Below are 20,320 nucleotides of genomic sequence, written 5' to 3' on the forward strand. Positions count from 1 at the left end.
CAGGACGATGCATTGGGGCAGAAAGGAACAGCGACGCCAATTGAAAACAGATATAGTGCAAAGGCCCGATACCTGAAGTGCCCGAGGGCAGCCTGCTGAGTGCTGTGGCAGAACCTCCTGGAATGCCTGTACAGTGATACACTGTCCATCAGCCTCAGAGCTTGGGCTGAGATGGGCGGGCGCGATTTTGGTGCTGCTGTACCAAGGGGTCCCCTCACGACCTAACTAGGCCAACGGTGGAGGGGCCTGGAGATGAAGGAGGGGAGCACTAGACGGATCAGCTGTGACAAGAATAGCCGGGTTAGGTGAGAAACCCACAGAGGGGAGCCACTGCAGTGATGAACTCCGGACTGTGAGGTAAGACCTGTCCAAGTCTATCCTGGAGGCTTCGCGGCTTCAGGGGCCACTGGTCGGACTGGAAGGCTGGCTGTCAAGCCATGTTAGGCCGGCCCTCTGCCTCTGGTCGTTCTTCCACATCCCTGCTTCCCCTGGCACTACAAGACTGACTTTGCCTGGAGGTCGAGACTTAGGTCCCCCTCGATAGCTGGACTTCCTTTGGGGCATCATGGTAATTCCTGACACAGTGCCTTGGCGTGGGTGCTGGATACCTCTGGTGTTGGGCCTCCCCTGCAGGTGCATACCTAACATGGGGGCATAGATGGCCCCATAGTAACGGGCGGTAATGGATTGTTGGGAGGTGAGCCGGTGCTTTAGAAGACAGCTCGCTCCATGCGGTGAAATCCCCGCTCACCTACTGGATGGTGGCAGCTAGTTTCCTTGGAGGATTAGCAGACACTGGTTTGAGAAGATGAGGCAGCCCCTTGGAATGTCCGCTGGCTGGCTGGTGGCTGCAATAGATTCCTGCAAAATCAGCTCTCTCTATTAATTGGTGGAGGCCTTCCTTGGGTGAACCAGGAAGTGTACAGAATTTTCCAAAACACTGGTGCTACTCCACCACCACCCCTCCACCCCCTCCCTCAGGCACTCACCTTCAGCATTATTGACACTGCTCCAATCCTTTACTTCTACTGCTAACTGGGGCAGGAGTCTCAGCGCTGCCCTGGGGTGTCCAGACAATGCTCACTGCTCATTACTTGGGGAAGACCTCCACTGGCCTCTCACACAGACTATGACTCGAGGTGACCCCAAGAATAGCTGTTCACATTTTGACCAGTCAAAGCCTTCTGGTATTACGCAGGGCATTAAAATAGCTGAGGGAACTGAACCGAGCTCTGTAGAGCCTGCCTCACTGCCAGGAACCGATGCAATTATGAGGGAGCTACGATCGGTATTTTGAGTGATGGATGGTTGCTTTGACATGCTGAACAAATGACTAGATGCGGTGAACGAATGTCTTGATCACCATGAGCACAAGCTGGAGGCTGCTGGGGAAGGACCTCAGATGTCGAAGACGGCGCTTCCTAGACAACTAAAAAACTATACCGCCTGGAGAAACTGAAGAAAAAGGTAGCAATGAAAAATTAAGTTTTAGAGGCTAGAAGACAGTGGAATAACATACGTATACTGGGAGTGCCTGAATCTACATATATTAGCTACCTGGATCTATTTGTTGAGCGACTGCTGACGGATAGGTTTGGTAAAGAATCGTTCACTCCCACCTAGCTCAACTGCTAAATTAAGGGACCAGGACACCACCTTGCGATTGGGTAGAAAACAGGGCCTGCTACCCTGGCAGGGATCCACCATTTTGATCTCCTTGAATGTTACAGCCATGGTTCAGGAGGCCTGTTGCAAATACACTGCAGTTAAAGTCACAGTTTTAGGATTGGGACTACGTTATGGCATGATATATCCAGCACATCTAAGAGTAGAGGTGACACTCCAGCAGTGGTACAGACCTTCTTCCAACAGTATGCAGTGGACCATCCCTCATCCCGATGAGGGTCACCTGGGGGATCGCAGGCAGACGCATGCTTCGGTGTCAGTGCCGATCTGTGTCCCACTGGCTGACCAACTGAACTTCCTCTTTTCGGAGCCTCACGAATTGCACACCTTGGCAGGACTCTCCAGCTGCGGTATGATTAGGTCCACTGATGCAGAGGGGACACAACTTCTAACTTTGCATGTCTCAGTTACAAATCCTTCAATCCACCCTCCAGTAATGGAGTTCTGATGTAGTGTTGCCACCCCTCAAGTGGTGTTACAGGTATATGTTAATTGATACTACTATATGCTTAAGAATCATGGTTTCTTTTTAATTCCTGGTTTATTGTGGTTGTGCTTGGCAGCATGTAACCAGGTATGGGAGGGGGATGGGTGGAAAGTGTCTGTTTTTTTTTAATTATTAGTTGACTGTTTTGTTTCTTTGCCATGTCACTCGCACAATGGATCATTTCAATTATTCTCATATAATTGGTGTCATTACATGTTAATGTACGTCCATTCGCAGATGTCACTTTCATGACCTGGAACATACAGGGGTTAAACAACGCATACAAGGGCTAACATATAGCACAAAATCTACAGCGACACTCGTAGAGGTGTTTTTCCTACAGGAAATGCTTTTAGCACCTCATACTACACCTACTTTTGTAAATACCTTGGGTACACATCATAATTTTCTCAAACTATAGCACCTATGCAAGATGGGTATCCATCCTAGCACATAAACGATTACTTTTTCAACCCTACACCATACATACAGATCTGGAAGGCTGCTACCTGCAGGTGGCGTGATATTTACTAGGACATTGTGTTATGTTAGCCAATATGTATGCCCCTAACATTAGTAGCTCACAATTTTACCAAAAGTCCCAGGTGCTATTTGACTAGCTTGAGTCAGACCATATTTACATAGGTGGAGACCTGAATATCCTGTTAAATTCAGCATTACATAATACTGCGCAAACACCAGTGGGAAAATCACGATCCAGACAGGTGCTGCGAGATATCTGTTATTTAGAACACCCTAATGGATGCCTGGAATCACCAGCGTGCTGCCGGACGTGCATACACATTTCATTCTACACAACATAATACGTGGACACTGCAGGAATATTGTCTACTGTGGATCACAACTCTAACCTGGATACAAAATGTTGATCTCCCGCCATGTACATTATCAGACCACTCCCCTGTAATCTTGAAAATGCATATCCACCGAGCAGGTGGTGTTGTAAGGCAGTGGCTGTTCCCTAACATGGCACTACATTAGGAACTCTTTCGCATTGAATTCTGCTCCACCATCATTGAGCATTTTGTTCTTAATGAGGGTACGGTAGCTTTGCTGGCTACCCTCTGGGAGGTGTTTAAAGTGTACACATGGGAATCTGTATCTTTAAGCTTGCAGGAGTGCTGCGGGATCACCGTGGAACCCTGACCAGGGTAGAAATAAACATGGTGGCATTATTCCAAGCAGAAGCCTTACAGCATTCAGCTGATTAATTACAACATCAAGCTGCCCTGCTAGCCGACTTTACGGAGGCGGCAGAAAAAGAGGCCCATTACCATAGGAAATATACTGGAGCCCTGAGATACGGAGAAGGAGAGAGACCGGGGCGCCCATTTGCCCGATTAACGCAGCCCACTATAGGATAATCCTATATACTTGGACTCCAGCACCCTGATGGATCTCACATCTCAGACACAATAGAAATCCAAACAGAGATACTTAATTACTATACTGAACTATACACCTTGCGACTCACTGAAACTGTCCATGACTAACCCTCCTATCTGGAAGAAGTGGCTTTGGTTTGGCTTAGCACAGCACAGCCCAGCAACAGTTCTTTGGTGACCTATTTACTACAAAAGCATGTGGGAGAGAGTAATGTTACCTCCTAACATGAAAATAAACAGTAATTCGTCTTTTGAAAGATTGAATTTGGTTTTTGGTTGCATGCCATTTTTTCAGGAAATGTTTTGTGATTTCGGACCCTTGATCTGTTTCTCATTACTAATGTATGATCAGTTTCATATAGGCATATTCTGCAGGTAAACAAATTTAACCCCAAATCTTTTTCCCCGCAGGGAATCACAACGCGGGTGTTACAACGATCGCGTTGTGATTCTGCATTCCATTACTCCACAAGCCGGAGTGGGGAAGGTGTTGGATTTAAAATCAAACACCTTCCCCACTGTCCGCACAGACTGGCGTTGGAATAGTAAATTATACTATTCCAACATTCACCGCCCCCCCTCTGCAAGTCGTTGTTCCAACTTGCGGAGTAATGGTATGCGGAATCACAACGCGATTGTTGTAACGACCGCATTGTGGTTCCCTGCAGGGTAAAAGACTACGGGATCACAACGTACATTCTATTCTGCATGATTCTCATCTGTAATGCAGTACACTGTCTGAGGTAATCTCTTGACAGATTTATTACTGTTGTATCTCTCCAGAACTTGCCTTATCATTATACTCATGTGCGTAAGCGCCATGGTACAGCTAAAAATATTCCTGGGAATATTGCCAGGTGTAATCAATTTCCTTCAGACCTCGCTTGAGTTGGAAAATAAGGTGGAATAAAGTTGCTAAATGTCAAAACTCAAGGATTTCTAAAGTACTGATACATCTCAGAAAACAGAGGATACCGGTGTTTTTGCAAATCTACTGTATCTCGGTATCCGATATGGGGAGAAAATGTTGATTTATGTGCATACCCAAAGTGTTTTTTGAGTTCTTCTCAACTTGATTTTTTAAATAAAAATATACATCATATAATTCAACCAGTACCAACCGTCATACTTGCTTCTGTTGTGATGTAGATTTCCATATACATCTGTAAAACTGTTTACCATACTAAGCCATACTTTGGAGCTAAGCAGAAAGAAGTGATGCCCCGATCATGGTCAGGTGAGCATGCCCCATTTTGACACCTTTGATTCAAGGGCGACTGTCATGTAGGCTGAGCCAGGAAAGGTGGTGGCACGTCACGTTATGTAGATGTATTCAGTGAAAACAAGTGTCTGATTAATAGTAGGGACACAACGGGGAGCTGTGAGGTTAAAAAGAAGCAGCAAATGACAATCTTCGCGCCTTCAAATTAGGTTAAGGTTTGTTGCTATATTACCTTTTTCCATTACGCTGCTGTGCCAAATGTACTCTTTCTGCATTGTGTTAGGGGTCCCTCAAATCAAATGTTTTTCATTTTCAGCGTGCATCCACCAATAGGGGTTCAGTAAATATTAGCGAACCACAACAGTTTCGAAATTGTATTTGCTCCACCCGCGTAGCTAGGGGGGGCGAGGGGGGCGGTCCGCCCCAGGCGGCACAATTTTGGAGGCGGCAGGCACATGTGTGGCGGTTATTGCTGAGCAGCCAGTGCTCGCACGTGTTTTTGAAAATAAAATGCAACTAAAACCTGCACCACCTAGCTTAGTGGTGGTCCGGCGCCGTAAGCCGTACTGCTTATGTGGTTCCCAGGGCCGTCAATCTTGCAGCGCAAAATCCCTACCAATGACGGCCCTGGGGATCTTTGTTTGGCCAGCCCACGCGCTACTACAGTGACTCCTCGAGTCGACTCGAGAGTTACTGCTTTCACTTTCGTTCAGTTGGGCAGCAGCTGAAGTCGGAAATGACTCACTGCATTACATGCGCCCGATGACCCAGCCTGTCCCACCACCACGATGACCCGTGCAACTGAGCCTGCCAGCTAGAGCGAGCCTGATGTGGGCAGCCGGATACTACAGGGAGAGAGAGGCGAGCCAGGCGGTCGGCATCTCGTGAAATGGAGCTGCTCAACTTTTGTGATACCTGATTTAGTGCTCACTTTTCCTTAAACCTGGCCTTGTAGTGCAACGTACAGTTTTATGGATATACATACTTAAAATAAAATGAACACACGTATGTTTCGAGACTGGACTCGGACCATTACATGAATACTCGGACCATTACATGAATATCGATGGTGACTGAAAAGACTGCATTTACCTGGATAATAACGGGCAAGGCCCGTGGCGCTTCCGAAAACCTGCCAAAGTAACGAGGGGTCTTCATCCCTGTTCTTTTGGAAGACATCGTCCAGAGCCCCAGTCCATTTCAGTTCATTTAGGACTATAGTTGCTGGAAGAGATTAAGCAACAGTATAAACCAATGCAGTTCATAGATTTATAGAATCACTCATTCACTTGTTAATACTTGGATGCACGTGTTTTCCTTCATTCGAGTTTATTTTAAACCTAGCTCCTATGTTAGCCAAGACATTTGGATTTGCATAAAAAAGAAATCCCTAAAAAATACATGTACATACAAATTACTTGGTCTTTCAGTCAGCCCCCTTCATCTCAGGTAGTGTTGTTTATATTTTGCTCGCACCCACTGTAGCATGCAGCATGTATCACAGGGTCAGCCCCCTTAAGCAATTCGCTCTGCTCACTGTTAGTGATGGCATTGTGCTGTGCATAATGAGTATGTCTGCCATGAAAGAAAAAAGCATTCAGGTGCGGGGACTGGAGGTAGGTGTGATTAGTAAACATGTATCTTTTTAATAGCACTTTATTTATTTTTATCTTCTCCTACGGGATGGTTCACATCTCTCAAGCCACTCGTTAAGGCCCTTGCTGCCAGCTAAAGTAGGTCGCAGCCCCACGCACATTGCTAGCCACCACCATCTTAAAAATGCACTTTGTAATCCATTCTATGCTGACCAGCTGGATGTATACATGCACAGGTTGCCAACTTTGAAGGTTTTCTTCTTTTTTGTAAATCTTACTGAAAAGAGTATTCTAAGGTAGGGGCGCATGCATACGAATGCACACAGATGCATGTGCTGCCATTTTGTAATGGTTTAAAGGTTTTTGTAAAACGTTGTACAAGAAGTGTTATAAGATGGTGCCCTGCATAGACAAGCTCACATATGTGGCCATCTTTACATAAATTTGCAATACATTTTTACAAAAACATTTTCAAACACATTTGGTGTGCACCCAACCCAGACCTATTTGCCTTGACAATGCTTGTTTAAGTTGGGAAAGTTCTCTATACTTGAATTATTTTAGTATCCGGTTATGTAAATCCTATTTTTTTCTTCTGTTTTGGGGGCCAAGAGACCATTGAAATGGCGCCACCTTTGTGGCTTTCCAGATTTTTCCACTTTATCCATCTCTGGAACATCTACCTCTTATAAATTATTTGAAAAGCAGGTGTCCATTTGGCCATGACACAATGCTCCTGTTTGCCACCAGGAGTCCCCTTAAGAACAGAAGTTTTGTTATTAACAACTCCGATTGTTTAAACAGATTAAAATCAATACGTTTTGATTTGACTATACTCTGATTAACTTTAAAGAAAGTGACATACTGTCAGGAGTGTCCTCGGTTGAGTGAAGATTAAATGTTCACATGAACGCACTGGATATTAAAGGACAACGTCAATAGCACAAATGAAAAAAATAAGCTAAGGGCCTCTGTTGCACACCTCCTCGACAGATACACACTGAAGAATGCAACTTGCTGATGTATCTAAAAGTGGTCACAGCTCCTTATGAAGGCCAGATTATCATGAAAAGTGTGTTTTAGTGGATACAAAAGTGCAGTCTGTTTAAAAGCAAAAGAAAAAAAGGTGTAGTAGAAAACAGGCGATAAAATGAGAGGAAGATTAAAATGGAAAGAAGAAATATTGACAAACACATTAGAATTGTAAAATTCAACAGGGATTTTGCTTTCCAAAACACTGCTCATTAGAGCAAGTTAACAAGATATTCATGTTTATGGATACGATCATTTACAGAAAGATCAGTTCTGTGCACATTAATATTCATAAGCTAGGTCACTTCAACAATGAACCAGAAATACGAGGAAATTAGTATTTTACAGCAGCAGTTAAAGGCGTGTTTTGGCATTGTATATTTTCGTATTCAGAAAGATCATTTACAATAACTGACAAATCGATATCTATATTAGAAGGGGCATAGAAATAGTAAAGCAACACCTAGAAATAATAATTATATATTTTCAGGAGCAAAAAAGTAAATGCTATTTAATTTAATGAATAACACGGCTTCTCTGTAATCATTCAATGTAATTTAGATTCCTAAAACGTTAAGCTCAATCAATTATACATTCAAACTTCATGCAAAATTTAGTTTGACTGCCTCTCGGCAATACATAGTTAAAAAATCATGAACAGCATTAAGCAACAAAAGCAAAATCGCAGGGTTTCAACAACAAAGCTACAGTGGAATAACCTGGGAGTCATTGGCCTGCATGCAGGGGCAATTCGGGACCATTTTCCTGAATTTGTAGTAAGAAACAGCCAATGGTGTAGTGCAGTGGTCCCCTCACTCTCCCAGAATGTAGTGACACTACACCTGCTGCACTATTCATGCCTATGCCCACACCAAAGTAGTGACAACATTACGATTGTTGTCAAAACTACAGTCGTGAAGACGAGTAAACTACGCTTAGAATTCGATTTGTTGTAGATGGAAGCAGGTGTCCACAGCAGTACAGGCCATCTCCAGTTTCACATGAGAAGCACCAGAAAAAGTTAATTTTCATAATCCGCAGTCGGCCTGTTTCTTGAAGACTGGGAGGCAACCAATTGTGAAGGGAACCCGATTCTGCAAAGTGTGACAAAGTCTTGGCGATAAAGAAATTATATTTATACTTAGTCAAGAATTACAAGACTGCACTGTGTATTTAAACTTAGTTTTAGATAAATATCACTTCACACTTTCTTCTGACGTTCTTTCTGGAGAGAATCTTTGCCAGTTCCATGGAAACAGATGAAGATTGACCTACAAATATACCTGAAGCATATTATATTTTTCAACGCTTGTTTTAACTTTTTTAAGTAACAAATCATTATCTTTTATCATTTTTTGATGAATTGTCCACATTGCTCAACCTGTCATGGCAGGGTCTTCTTATATGTGTACTCTAGAAAATGTGCAGGTAATTCCAGATAATGTGTCTCCGATTCAATAACTTTTACCACATGGTATAAAATGAACCACAGAGGTAGATACTGAGTCGTACATGAGATCCATTTCAGCTGCAGATGACAGATGCATTTGCTGGTCTTGACACTCGGGCTTCGTCCATTTATTTTTCTTTTCTCTCCACATTGCCCCCCCTATTTAAAATCTTTGATTAATGAATTTCTTATCCAGTTACTGATTATTCTTGGTACTTCCCATTGATTCTATTTTGTTTAAGGATTGTTCTACATTAATTTCAGGTTTTGTAATTTATTCTGTTCCCAGATTCTAGTGGATGATGATCAAAACTTTAATTTAAGTTTATTCCACCTGACGATCTCAAAACGGTAGTGCAATCATTAGTCCTCTCGAGACTTGACTACGGTAAGGCTATCCTCACTGGAACTCCCAAAAGTCACCTTGGGCCCCTAGGAGCATCTCTCAGTGAGACCGCCAGACTCCTCACAGGATTTAAACAGTTTGATAACCTCACCTGCCCTCAAGAGTCACAATTGGCTTCCCTTCAAAGGAAGATGCATCTTAAAAAGAGCTTGTATCGCCCACAAAGGCCTTCACACGAAAAATTAACAATTACCTAAAAAACAAATTGTCTAAAGGAGGAAGAGGCCAGGTCCTTAGAAGCTCCACCTCCCTTCTTCTCATGCCACCTAATATGAAGAGGAAATCATCCCAAGTGTGCTCATTCTCAGGAAATTCTCCTACAATTTGGAACCCACTACCTAAAAATGTCTGCTACAACCCTTCCCTTTCTTGCTTCAAATGGTACCTCAAATCTCTGCCACTCAACAACTCCTTCAACATGCTTACAAGCTGATCCACATTTCCAAAGTTCCAACTCCCATCGACAGGATCCATGATGCGGTCACCCAACTCGTTTAGGCGTTAAACTGATTCTAATTTTACTACCTTACTCTGTATTGTCTTATACTTTTTGACTCTTCTGACCCACACAAAGCCTTGCATGTTTTGTGACTGAACTTACACACATAACCTGTAAAGCGCTCTCATACCTTTGGGTCTACCTAGAGCTATGTAAAACTCAAAAATAAATAAATAAGTCCTCGGTTTTGAGATTCGTCATTTGGCACCTTTAGCATCACACCCAAGAGTCCAGGACTGGAGGGATAACATTCGGGGGTAAAGGACTCGCTCAGGTTAGGTCCAGGTTCAGGTTAAAAAATGGGAGCCTTTTGTGTCCGACTGGCACTGAACAGGAGTCCAGCAGACTAGCCCATGGAGTCACACTAGTAGTCCTAGCTTTGGATGAAGATACAGGGTTCAACAGCAGGGCTCGCCTCTGAGGGTTCAAGGTAGACTGCGGGCAGCAAAGCAGCCATCACTGGTTCAGCACAGCAGTCTTTCAAAGGGAACGTCAGTCAACAGCAGCAAGTAGTCCTCTGAAAGTGGTTCTGCTGGCCCACGAGTGAACTGAAGAGCTGGTGTTGGAGATCCTGTTTTATACCATGGTGCCCTCCTTCTGGAAAGTGGTAGAAGCTCCTAGACAGGGGCTTCGAAGTGCATGATATTTGTGACTCCCCTGCCCTGTCTGCAAGTTGGCTGTAGTGACAATGTTAAGGTGATAGGTCCTTTGTGTGAAGGCAGAGTGCTCCCTACACTGCTGCAGGCATAAAAGGGATGAAGGAAGAAAAATGTCAACTTTCTCAAAGTTGAAAGGTAGAGCTGCCTACAAGGGATTTATTGAAGTACAAAAGTATAGAAATTCGAAGAAGGTTTCTGTGGACTGATATCTAATAACACTCAAAAGAGCAAATTAATACATTAATTACAACAACCTGGTGATGAATTATACAAAAATATATTTTAAAAGTCATGAAATAACAACAAAAGAAATTAAATTAAATGCACAAAGCTAATATACAGGGGTACAAAGAAATACAATGACACAGACTGAAATCACATTGACAACAGAACATATATAAATAAAATATTGGGAAAATATCTTAGTTCTCAATGTGTAAGTCCATTTCTAGAATGAAATATGAGTCTGTCCTATAAATAAGATCAAGTGTGCAAAGGTAACTGAATTTTAACAATTACTAAGGAGAATGGACTCGCCGGTGATGTTTTGGTCTTCACTGAAACAAATCTTCAAGACTATCATCAGGACACAAATAATTCTGGTGTGAGTTCTTGACCCCTTGGTCAACAGAGAATAGATTAAAAGGTTACTGTGATACAAGGAAACCCAAATGTCAGGAGAGAGCAAATCTCTCAGGGTGGTCCAACTAAACCCAAACCACTATTGAACCAATGAGGCAGACACCGATGTCGAAGAAATAAGAAATTCATTTAGCTTATGATGCTAAGGATATTAAGATAAGCCAACTGATTTGCTCCAAAAGTGGTCACGTCCTGAAGCCGCCTGCCCGCAGCCTCGGTGGTGAGTAGGGTCAGAGCAAGCCTTAAAGCGATTCCTATTTTCCTGGAGTTGCAGCACAAGGTGGATCCTGAATAGAGGCCCCAGTGCTGGTAATTACTGTGTTTTGCCCGGGTAGGCGCGCACGACATTCAGTGGCCTACGAGATGGGCGCAAACACAGACCATAACCCTGCTATTGGAAGGACATCTGTGCGGGGTCCAAGGCCCCTGAGGGGTCAGAGGTGCTTATAGAAGTACTGTCTGGGTTAGGCCCCCCCGGCCAGGCATTCCCAACCTGAACTCACCCCATAGAGGCACAGAAGAGAGGTGCCCTATCGCTGGATGAGGAAGCTGGGGTCATGTGCATTCCTTGTAAATTGTTCTACTGCTTTTTTGCACACCCTATGGGGGTGCTTTGGACCATTTTTCATACCCTGAGATATAAAGGAATGTAGTGGTATGCCCAGTGTGGGACCAACCAGTCCGGTGTTAGCAGGAACTGCTGATTATGTTCAGTGATGGTGTTCATGCATAAGGTTTTTAGGCTATTTTGCAACGTGGGCACCCTAGGAGCACTGCTTCAGGGTACTTACTATAGTGCACTGCTGATGATGTTTATGCCTAATGGCTTTACGTTAAGTGCAATCCTACCAGTAGTGACTGGTTACCCTAACTGTGATATTAATGACAGTGGCCCGATTGGCCAAGTGATTTATGTAATACCTCTGAAGTCATGACAAGTGCCTAGTGGCATGGTATTATATGTGATTGCAATATAGTGTGTTTTTATGGATAACAAAAAGTATATTTTTATATAACTTTGTGTGAAGTCTCTTATGTGGTGTGCCTAGTGTGTCACTGTTGTTTGAGTGTGTTGCGCAAATGCTTTACACATTACCACCGTGATAAGCCTGACTGCTATTCCAAGCTACCAACGGGGTGAGCAGGCGTTATCTGTGGTGTGTAACTCCCTTGCCCTGTCTAGAGTGGTGGGTTCTGCCTGGCTTAGGTGCGTACCTTAGCCAACCAGACACCCCATTTCTAATAGCTCCCAATTGGGAAATACAGCGTATTAAATGCAATAAGGTTTCCTCAATATTATCCTATGGGATGTGTAGGCCTCATTGTAGTGAAAAACGAATTTAGGAGCTTTTCACTACCAGGACATGTAAAATTAACAAGTAAAAGCTGAACCATTCAATGTACTCTGCACTATGGGCTACCTAAGGCATACCTTTGGAGTGACATATTTAATAAAATGGGGCTTGGCCAGGGGACTTTAGTGCCAAGTCGACGAGGCAGTTTATTACTGCATTCTGGCTGCAGTGGCAAGCTTGGGATATGTATTAAGGTACTACTTAAGTGGGTGGCATAATAAGCCCCGCAGGCCCACTGTTAGCATTTAACGTGCAAGCTCTGGTAATGTGGTATAACACTCTACATAGGACTTATAAGCAAATTACATTTTGCCAATTGGGTATAAGCCAAAAAAAGTGAGTTTTTACGGAGGTGAGCACAAGTACTTTAGCACTAGTTAGCAGGGCCAACCCAAATAATTTCAACAAAATGGAGGAGAAGAGAGAAAAGGTTTGGTGGAAGACCACTCTAGAGCTAGCAAGTCACAGTAATTATGATGGCTATGATGATGATAATAGTAATAAAAAATACGTATTATTATTATTGTTATTATTATTGCTTTGGTGGTGTTGGTGCGGTTATTACAATAATTATAGTGATGATATAGTCATTCTAATAATTTTTTTCTCTAGTGCTTCCTGCCACCCTTCTGCCATTTCTAAATGCTATAAATAACAGATGTTACTTTTAACCGATGTCCAAGTTTAATGCTTATTTTTAGTATGGCACTTATGTAGTAAAAGCAGCACACTCTTTACATACCCTAGGAAAATATAATTAATTTTTTTTTTCTGATTTCTTCACGAAAATAGTGTGCTTTGGAGCATTTTCAAATATATCCACCTTATTTGGTCACACCACCTGTTCTGCTGTGATTTCCTATTGAACGTAGCACTGCAGTTTCTCACTTGTTCTGTCAACTCTACATTTAACACCAATACAGCAGGGTCGGACTGGTACAGAAAATAGGCCCGGCCAACAAAATGTCCCCTATTAGTGAATGCACTACCTAAAAATGTGGGCCATGTTGCAAATTTGGGAAATTGTTATGTTGTACAGGCATGATATTTAAGTATTGTGAAAGGTGTGGGAGTTTGCATGGATTTGAGCTTGCGGTAGACAATGTATGTTATAATATCAGGGACATCATCAGTAAAAACAGGCCCAACAGACCATAAAACAGGCCAAATTGCAGCCAAAAAAATGTCCCACACATTGACCTGACCTGTAAGATAGACATTCGGGCACTGCCCAGTTGACCTATAGGACAGTCCGAATCTGCCTCAAAGCACTGTCATACTAGTGAAGGAGGAACTGTGTTTGTACACAATACACAAGTGTGGAGCAGTATTTGCAGCATTTGGAATCTCTGACTTTATATGCACCAATACCCATCATGTGGGGGAAAAAAATTCAAATTTAGCCTGTATATATTTGGTGAAAAAATGTTATGGAGCCTAAGGGGGAACTACTCCAAATGTCAACAAAGCCTCAGCACTTAAAACGGAAAAAGATTAGCAGCAACGTAGATTAATCAGGACCCACCAGGCGCTGAAAGGTTTTTCTCATCCCAGAAATCTTGAAGACCTGCGGGAAAGCTTGATCATGAATGGGCCAAACAAAGGCAAATTTCTCTGACCCCACTGTGCCTTTTAGTTGGGATTTCTGTGTCTTACCATTCTTGAAGAGAAACAGTTTATTGACACCGTGGTCCCTCTTGTAAGGACCACCTGATTTTGTATTCACAACCTTTGAATGGGATGCTCTTGCGGATTACAGCCCATCACATTCAGTATAAATGGATGCTGTGCTTTTTTATTTTATATGTATGCCACTCACCATTCAGCCTCTACAGTCTGGTCAGGCCCCTTTACATTTACAGTAACTTTTAACATTATCAAGATATAGATTAGATTCACAGTAGGCGTTTCAATCCTGAAAATGTAGGAGGAAGGCACACTGACTAGTCCAGCCCACAGTAAGCAGTGCTAGTTTAATTTTGGTTGAGTGAACAACAGTAGTTTCTTGGCCATAAATACAATTATGGATAAGCTCCTGGGAAGCTTTGAGTCACTCCTTATATACCAAGGTTGGCCTTCCGGGGTACTGACTGATATAGGTTTATCTCGGTTATGGTGCTGAATCCATCCTACTTCTGCTTCAGTGAGTGTCACTACTTCAACAATGAATGCTTTTACAGCAGATCTGTTTGAAAGGGGAAATGCTTTGCTTTTTTAATGTGAATGACAAATTTCTATCGTGTTTCAGTGGACTTTTACAATATTAAAAAACAGATAGTGAACCTGCTAACTGCTCTACTGAAATGTATACTTATGTGATTATCAGGTGTATTTTTCAGATGCATATATATCTGATGCGCATGAGGCTCAACTGAGACGGGAAGCGCATCCCAAAAGGTGTGCACAAGGTGAGTGTAACCATTTGAGAAAGTCCCTGGGACTGGTGTGTGCAGACACCCCATTGGTCACGGGGTTGATACATGGGCTGGAAACCTCAATAGGGGGTCGAAAAGCAACCTTTAAGTAATAAAGAGAAGATTAGCTATCAAGTGGTATACCCTAAACTACTTTGTTTTTTCAGTGTAATAATGTGAAACACATTTACAACGGACCATATATAGTATTCTAACACTGAAAGAAAAAAATATTTTGAAACTCAGGCGAAAGAAGGCACCATTAACTATCTTTGGTGCCTTTGCATCTGTTTAATTTCACATAGAATGCATGCCAAGATTTCACTCTGGGAAACTGGTTGTCTGACAAACCCTAATGTTTTATTATGAGAATCAGCCAGCAGAACATTGCTCTCTGCTGATCGACCTCACTAAATTAAGGTGAATGTACTTACTGTGACCTGCGACTGTAAACTGTGACCCCGACGTTATTCCTATTGTGCATTATAGTTTTTGGATTATACAATGTGATTGGTAGGTGAATGGAAGCAAATCTCAATGAAGCTGTAAAACAGTAGTGCTGAGATGAAGTGATCAGGGACGAAACTGCCCCACCCAGGACATGGAAGAAACCTCTCCTAGATTTCAGCCTCGTTTTCAATATAATGTCATTGTTTTTAACTAAAAAGAATGATTCATTTTATTTTGAGCAGAACTACTTATAAGCCTTTATTCATGCACTATTACTGCAATGCAAAGGCCAGAGTACAAACTAAACGATTTAAAAAAAAAAACTGGGCCTATTTAATGAAAAAGTGGCTGAATGCATAGATTTTATTCTCTGATTTAGTTGGATACTTTATTACTTATACATGTAAATACAACAGTGTATGATACTACTAATTAGCTTTATTTTGGCTTGCCAGGTGCTATAATCCATTCCAGGCTGAACCATGTGATCTTGTGCCCTCCAATCACTCAACAATGGTGATAAGGAAAATATTTCACTTCGTGTGTTTGCATCACTACCTTTAAACCGATAGTGATGACTGTCTCTCCAAAATGAAATCATTTCAATTTATTATGCAAAGTTCGTTGCATGTAATTTACGCTTTACAAGACTGTTAAATACAGGTATTTTTGAGAATATAGTAGAGCCAGAAGTGGACCGGTTTTACGCTGTGAAGACTGAATTGCAGATCAGTCTTCTCCAAACAGACTAAAGGACTGGACATTTTCTAACTTAAATCTCTGTGAAAATGTCTAGCTCTAGTGCACCTCATGAGGAATTTAGACTTTCAGTTTCAATGTATTCATATGTCAATGCATGCAATAAGGTTTGTGTAAAGGCGTTTCCCACAATCTGCAGAGCTAATGCCAAGTCGTTCTTTTTCCACGCTTGTGTGAAGAGGAAGATTTCTCATTTACATATGGTATTAATGCCTATGTATATATTTTAGAGATAGATTGAAACTTTATTTCTCAGGCATGATTTTGCAAAACCTAACCAAAACAACACAGATTCGCTGAAAGCATTTGACATTTTGTACAGAAATACCTTGGTCAAGTTGAGTGGATTAAGCATCCAATTGCAATTTTGTTGACATTAGGTTGATACAGTATGACACCCAGCTGTTTCAGACGCTGCCAAATAAACATGGGACATAGTGCTTTGGCCACACTTAAAATTTAAATTGTTTGCACCAGTGAACCACGGACCCACCTATGGCATGATTAATAAACGGTAATTTGAAGGACGGGAGGAAAAAAATCCCCTGTTTTAGGAACCGTCAAATTCAATAAAAGCGAAAGCTGCTTGTTCACACACCCGGAGTATCCCTCTTTTAAGTGATATGTAGAGCATTATGGAAATATGCATATCTCGACATTCCTAAAGCATGTATTCAGGCCAAATACATACACATTTTTAGATGCATGTCCTTTGCATGACTCTCACAAGACACATTTGATACTACGATGCATGTTATATCATAGATGCCTCTCACCACCTTTTGAGAACTTTAATGCATCTGACCGGCCCACGCTGAACACTAATGCACATTCATCCATTAACCCTCCAATGACTGCCACACTCTTCGCTTTAAGTGCCCAGATTTCCAGTTGACACCAATAGCATTACCACTGAGGACTTCAATTCCGCTTATTCATGGCATTGACCAAACCCAGGGTGATGATGCAAAAATATTGCCTTCTCTGCACCTGATCACTCCATCAACCCTTAGGTACCATGGTCCACTCAAACTCACCCACGATACTCGGCTGCCTACCACGACTCTTCAGCATTTTTGTCGCAGGCTTTGATTTTATACCCGGGGTTTGTGAGAATGGCCTTTGGTGTGTTAACATAATATGGATTTTATTAAATACTTTCAATATGTCATTACATTCTAAAGGTGCCTAGTGTTTTATTATACTTGAATAGTTTATTTCCAAACAGGAATCATCTTACAAATGTAATCCATTGGCTCTATTCACTGTTGGTGATTTTGAGCCAAAAGGTGGTAGTGCTCCTGGCTTAAATATACCAGGGCACCTATTTAAATTTCAACCATCAGTATTGGCCTGCTATTTCACTATGTTGGCCGAAGTTATTATGCTTGTCTCCACAATCCCTACCTCTTGTCTGGAAGCTGAAATTGTGCCTACCTATAAAAAGTGAAAGCACAATGATCCTATGAATGATAGTTTAATTAGTTTAATTGACAATAGCCAGAATATATTTAACAGAATGATTATGAGAAGAATGGAGGAAAATCAGTACAACAAATCCAGTTATTAGGCTACACATTTTAATTGATAAAGTATATAAACCTTAAAAATGAAACTCTATGCACTGTCTGTAAATTTAAAATGCACATTTGACAACATACCGCTGCACAAGATTTGAACAACCTTTAGCAAGATATGTGTGCCACATATTTGATTGACAGTTTGATCCAACTTTATGAGGTAAATTCAGCCAAAGTGAGATGTGGGACTCAAGGGGAGACCACAAACAATTTCTCTGCCAGTCATGGGTACGGCAAGGATATGTGCTTGCCCCGATATTAGTTGTTTTATATATAAACCAAGTTGTGGCTTACCTAGAATACTACCTGAACGATGGTCAAAGGTTAGCATCGAAAAAATCCCCACACTGCTTTTTTCAGATGATGTACTCATCGTCGCAAGAACACCATTTGGCCAGCAGAATTTACTGAAAGAAATATGCAAAATTCTATAGGAGTAATATCCCCCATGGTACACCTCTTTCTACCGCTTCCTTTTTAACTGCTTCTAAGCTGGTGCTACCCCATTCATCCCGTATTATTTCAGACACAATTAGTGCTCTAAAATATATTGATAAAAAAGTGTCCAAACCCATTAATAAAACAAGATGGTCTTCACTATGGTACAACCCTAAGATTGTTTCTGACATTGACCCTGCTACGATGGCTGCCTGAGCTTCTACAGGTCTGACACTGGTCAAACATCTTTATGATTCCAATCATGATCCTCTTCCCTTTTTCTCTTTAGTCAGCATATATAATCTTAATAATATGGATTTCTATTCCTTTTTAAAATTAAAGGTAGCTCTTTCTAGAGTTGTCCTTTGTAAAGAATCGGCTACTATTTCGCTCTTACCTACGTGGTCACGTTCAGGTCATACTGCCTCGAAAATATACACATTTTTATCTACACCACCCCCCTCTCAGGCTAATATTACAAAAGATAAATGGTCACACCATTTTGATAGTGATATCGTCAAACATATCTCGCAAGAGTCATGGCAATTACTTGGGAAGGTCTCACTACAGATTAAGATTGCTCATTCTCTTATGCAATCTAAATTCTTTTATATGAATCTCCTACATTGGACCCCTGCTCGCTTATACAAGATGAAACTACGAGATAATGATCTCTGTTGGAATTGCAATTTAGTCTCAAGTACTCACCAACATATGTTTTTTGAATGCTCGTTACTACATTCCTTTTGGGATTTGATTAAGAAACATCTATCACTAATCTTTGATAGTCCAGTAGAGCTCTCATTACCTATGATTTTATTGGGTCCTTGGGCTGCATGCACTCCTCTCCCCTTGGATAATACTGATATGCAGTTGTTAGATCTCCTTATATCCATTGCTGTTAAAATTATTTTAACCGAGTGGAAATCCTTTAATCTACTGTCCTATCATACTTGGTGGGCCTGGGTATCGTTTCTTCGTGGGGCGCATACTTCTGTAGAAGAGAAACATTGTACTCCTTCCATCTCTAATACTATTTAGAGGTCTTTAGATAAGTATATGGAACTGTCCTCTCAAGGGTTTGTAGCCTAATATCCTTTTGTCTATGCTTGTACATATGATGTTTAAAATGTCCAACATGTTTTAATTGATTCCAATACAAGCAACCTTTACATGCATATGTCTCCTGTGTTTCTCCCCATTCGGATTGAATCTGTTGCAATTGATTATTCTACCTTTATTTGTTCTTTAAATGATTCCCATATTTGAGACGTTGTTTGATATATAATGAGATACATGAGCAAAAATACCCATGAAAGAAGTAAACAAAAGTGCAACTGGGGGATAAAAAGATAAGCATTCTTATAGGACTTCGTTAAACGTCCTTATTAAATTTAGTGTGAATTTTTATGTCGACTAATGGCGAACGTTGTGGGTAATCATCTACTTATGGCAACTAAAACGAGTATGCATACTTCAATAAAATAGAAATGAAAATATGGCCACACAGCCAGTGATATGGCATCCATGGCCATTAAGAAGAGCTGGTGCCTGAAGTCAACACTTTTTGGCTACCCACCGCGTTCCAGTGTACAAGGAGGACAGTATAAAGTGGCTCATAGAACAGGGTCACTGTAGATGCTGATAGTTAAATGCAGGTGTTGTTGGGTGCGGTTTACATCCTGAACGATTCAACGCTACCTCATTGTGTGGTTTGCCTCCCTTCTTCCAGCCACACCCTTTCATTATTTGATGCAATATTGGCACATTTGGACTCATCCTGCATTCAGTAATTGTATCCTGCGTCATTACTGAAGCAGCATGGTTAGTTATTTTAAGGAGTTTCATGTTTTAGAGTCCTTTTGTCATATACTTTCATTGCTTTTGGTTCCCAGTCCAAAAGATTCTCTGCTGTTTTCACCAAGAAATGGGTGGGAAGTGGGCTTCAGCTGTCCCGGCGAATTCTGAGCTTGGTGTTGTATCTCCAGCTTGCAAATATGTGTTATAGACAAGGGAGGACAGAATGACCACAAACCACCTCCTACGAACCCCACCCCCACACATGCACAAACACATAGGGATTCACATGCCTTTCGTGTTGAGTTGGCAGGACTCCACAGCATGGTCCTTACAGAAGTCAACCATCCTAGTAAGATGCATCACATGTGGGTTGAATGTCCGAGGCTTACAATATTTGTGTTTTTGCTAAATGTGGTAAGGCCTTTCTTTTTTAACGCAAA

At 41.7% G+C, this 20,320-nt stretch overlaps 1 protein-coding gene across 2 annotated transcripts in view; it reads right to left on the reverse strand.

Moving 5' to 3' along the window:
- Positions 1–20,320, reverse strand: part of CACNA2D1 (calcium voltage-gated channel auxiliary subunit alpha2delta 1) — a 1,913,432-nt gene that overhangs the window by 767,588 nt on the left and 1,125,524 nt on the right. For both annotated transcript variants that reach the window (XM_078674178.1, XM_078674177.1), the window contains exon 7: positions 5,894–6,025. In XM_078674178.1, the coding sequence (XP_078530304.1) occupies positions 5,894–6,025 (132 nt within the window). The remainder of the gene's footprint in view (positions 1–5,893; positions 6,026–20,320) is intronic.

This window comes from Lissotriton helveticus, chromosome 1_1 (assembly GCF_964261635.1).
Source record: "Lissotriton helveticus chromosome 1_1, aLisHel1.1, whole genome shotgun sequence".
Classification (NCBI taxonomy): Eukaryota; Metazoa; Chordata; class Amphibia; order Caudata; family Salamandridae; genus Lissotriton; species Lissotriton helveticus.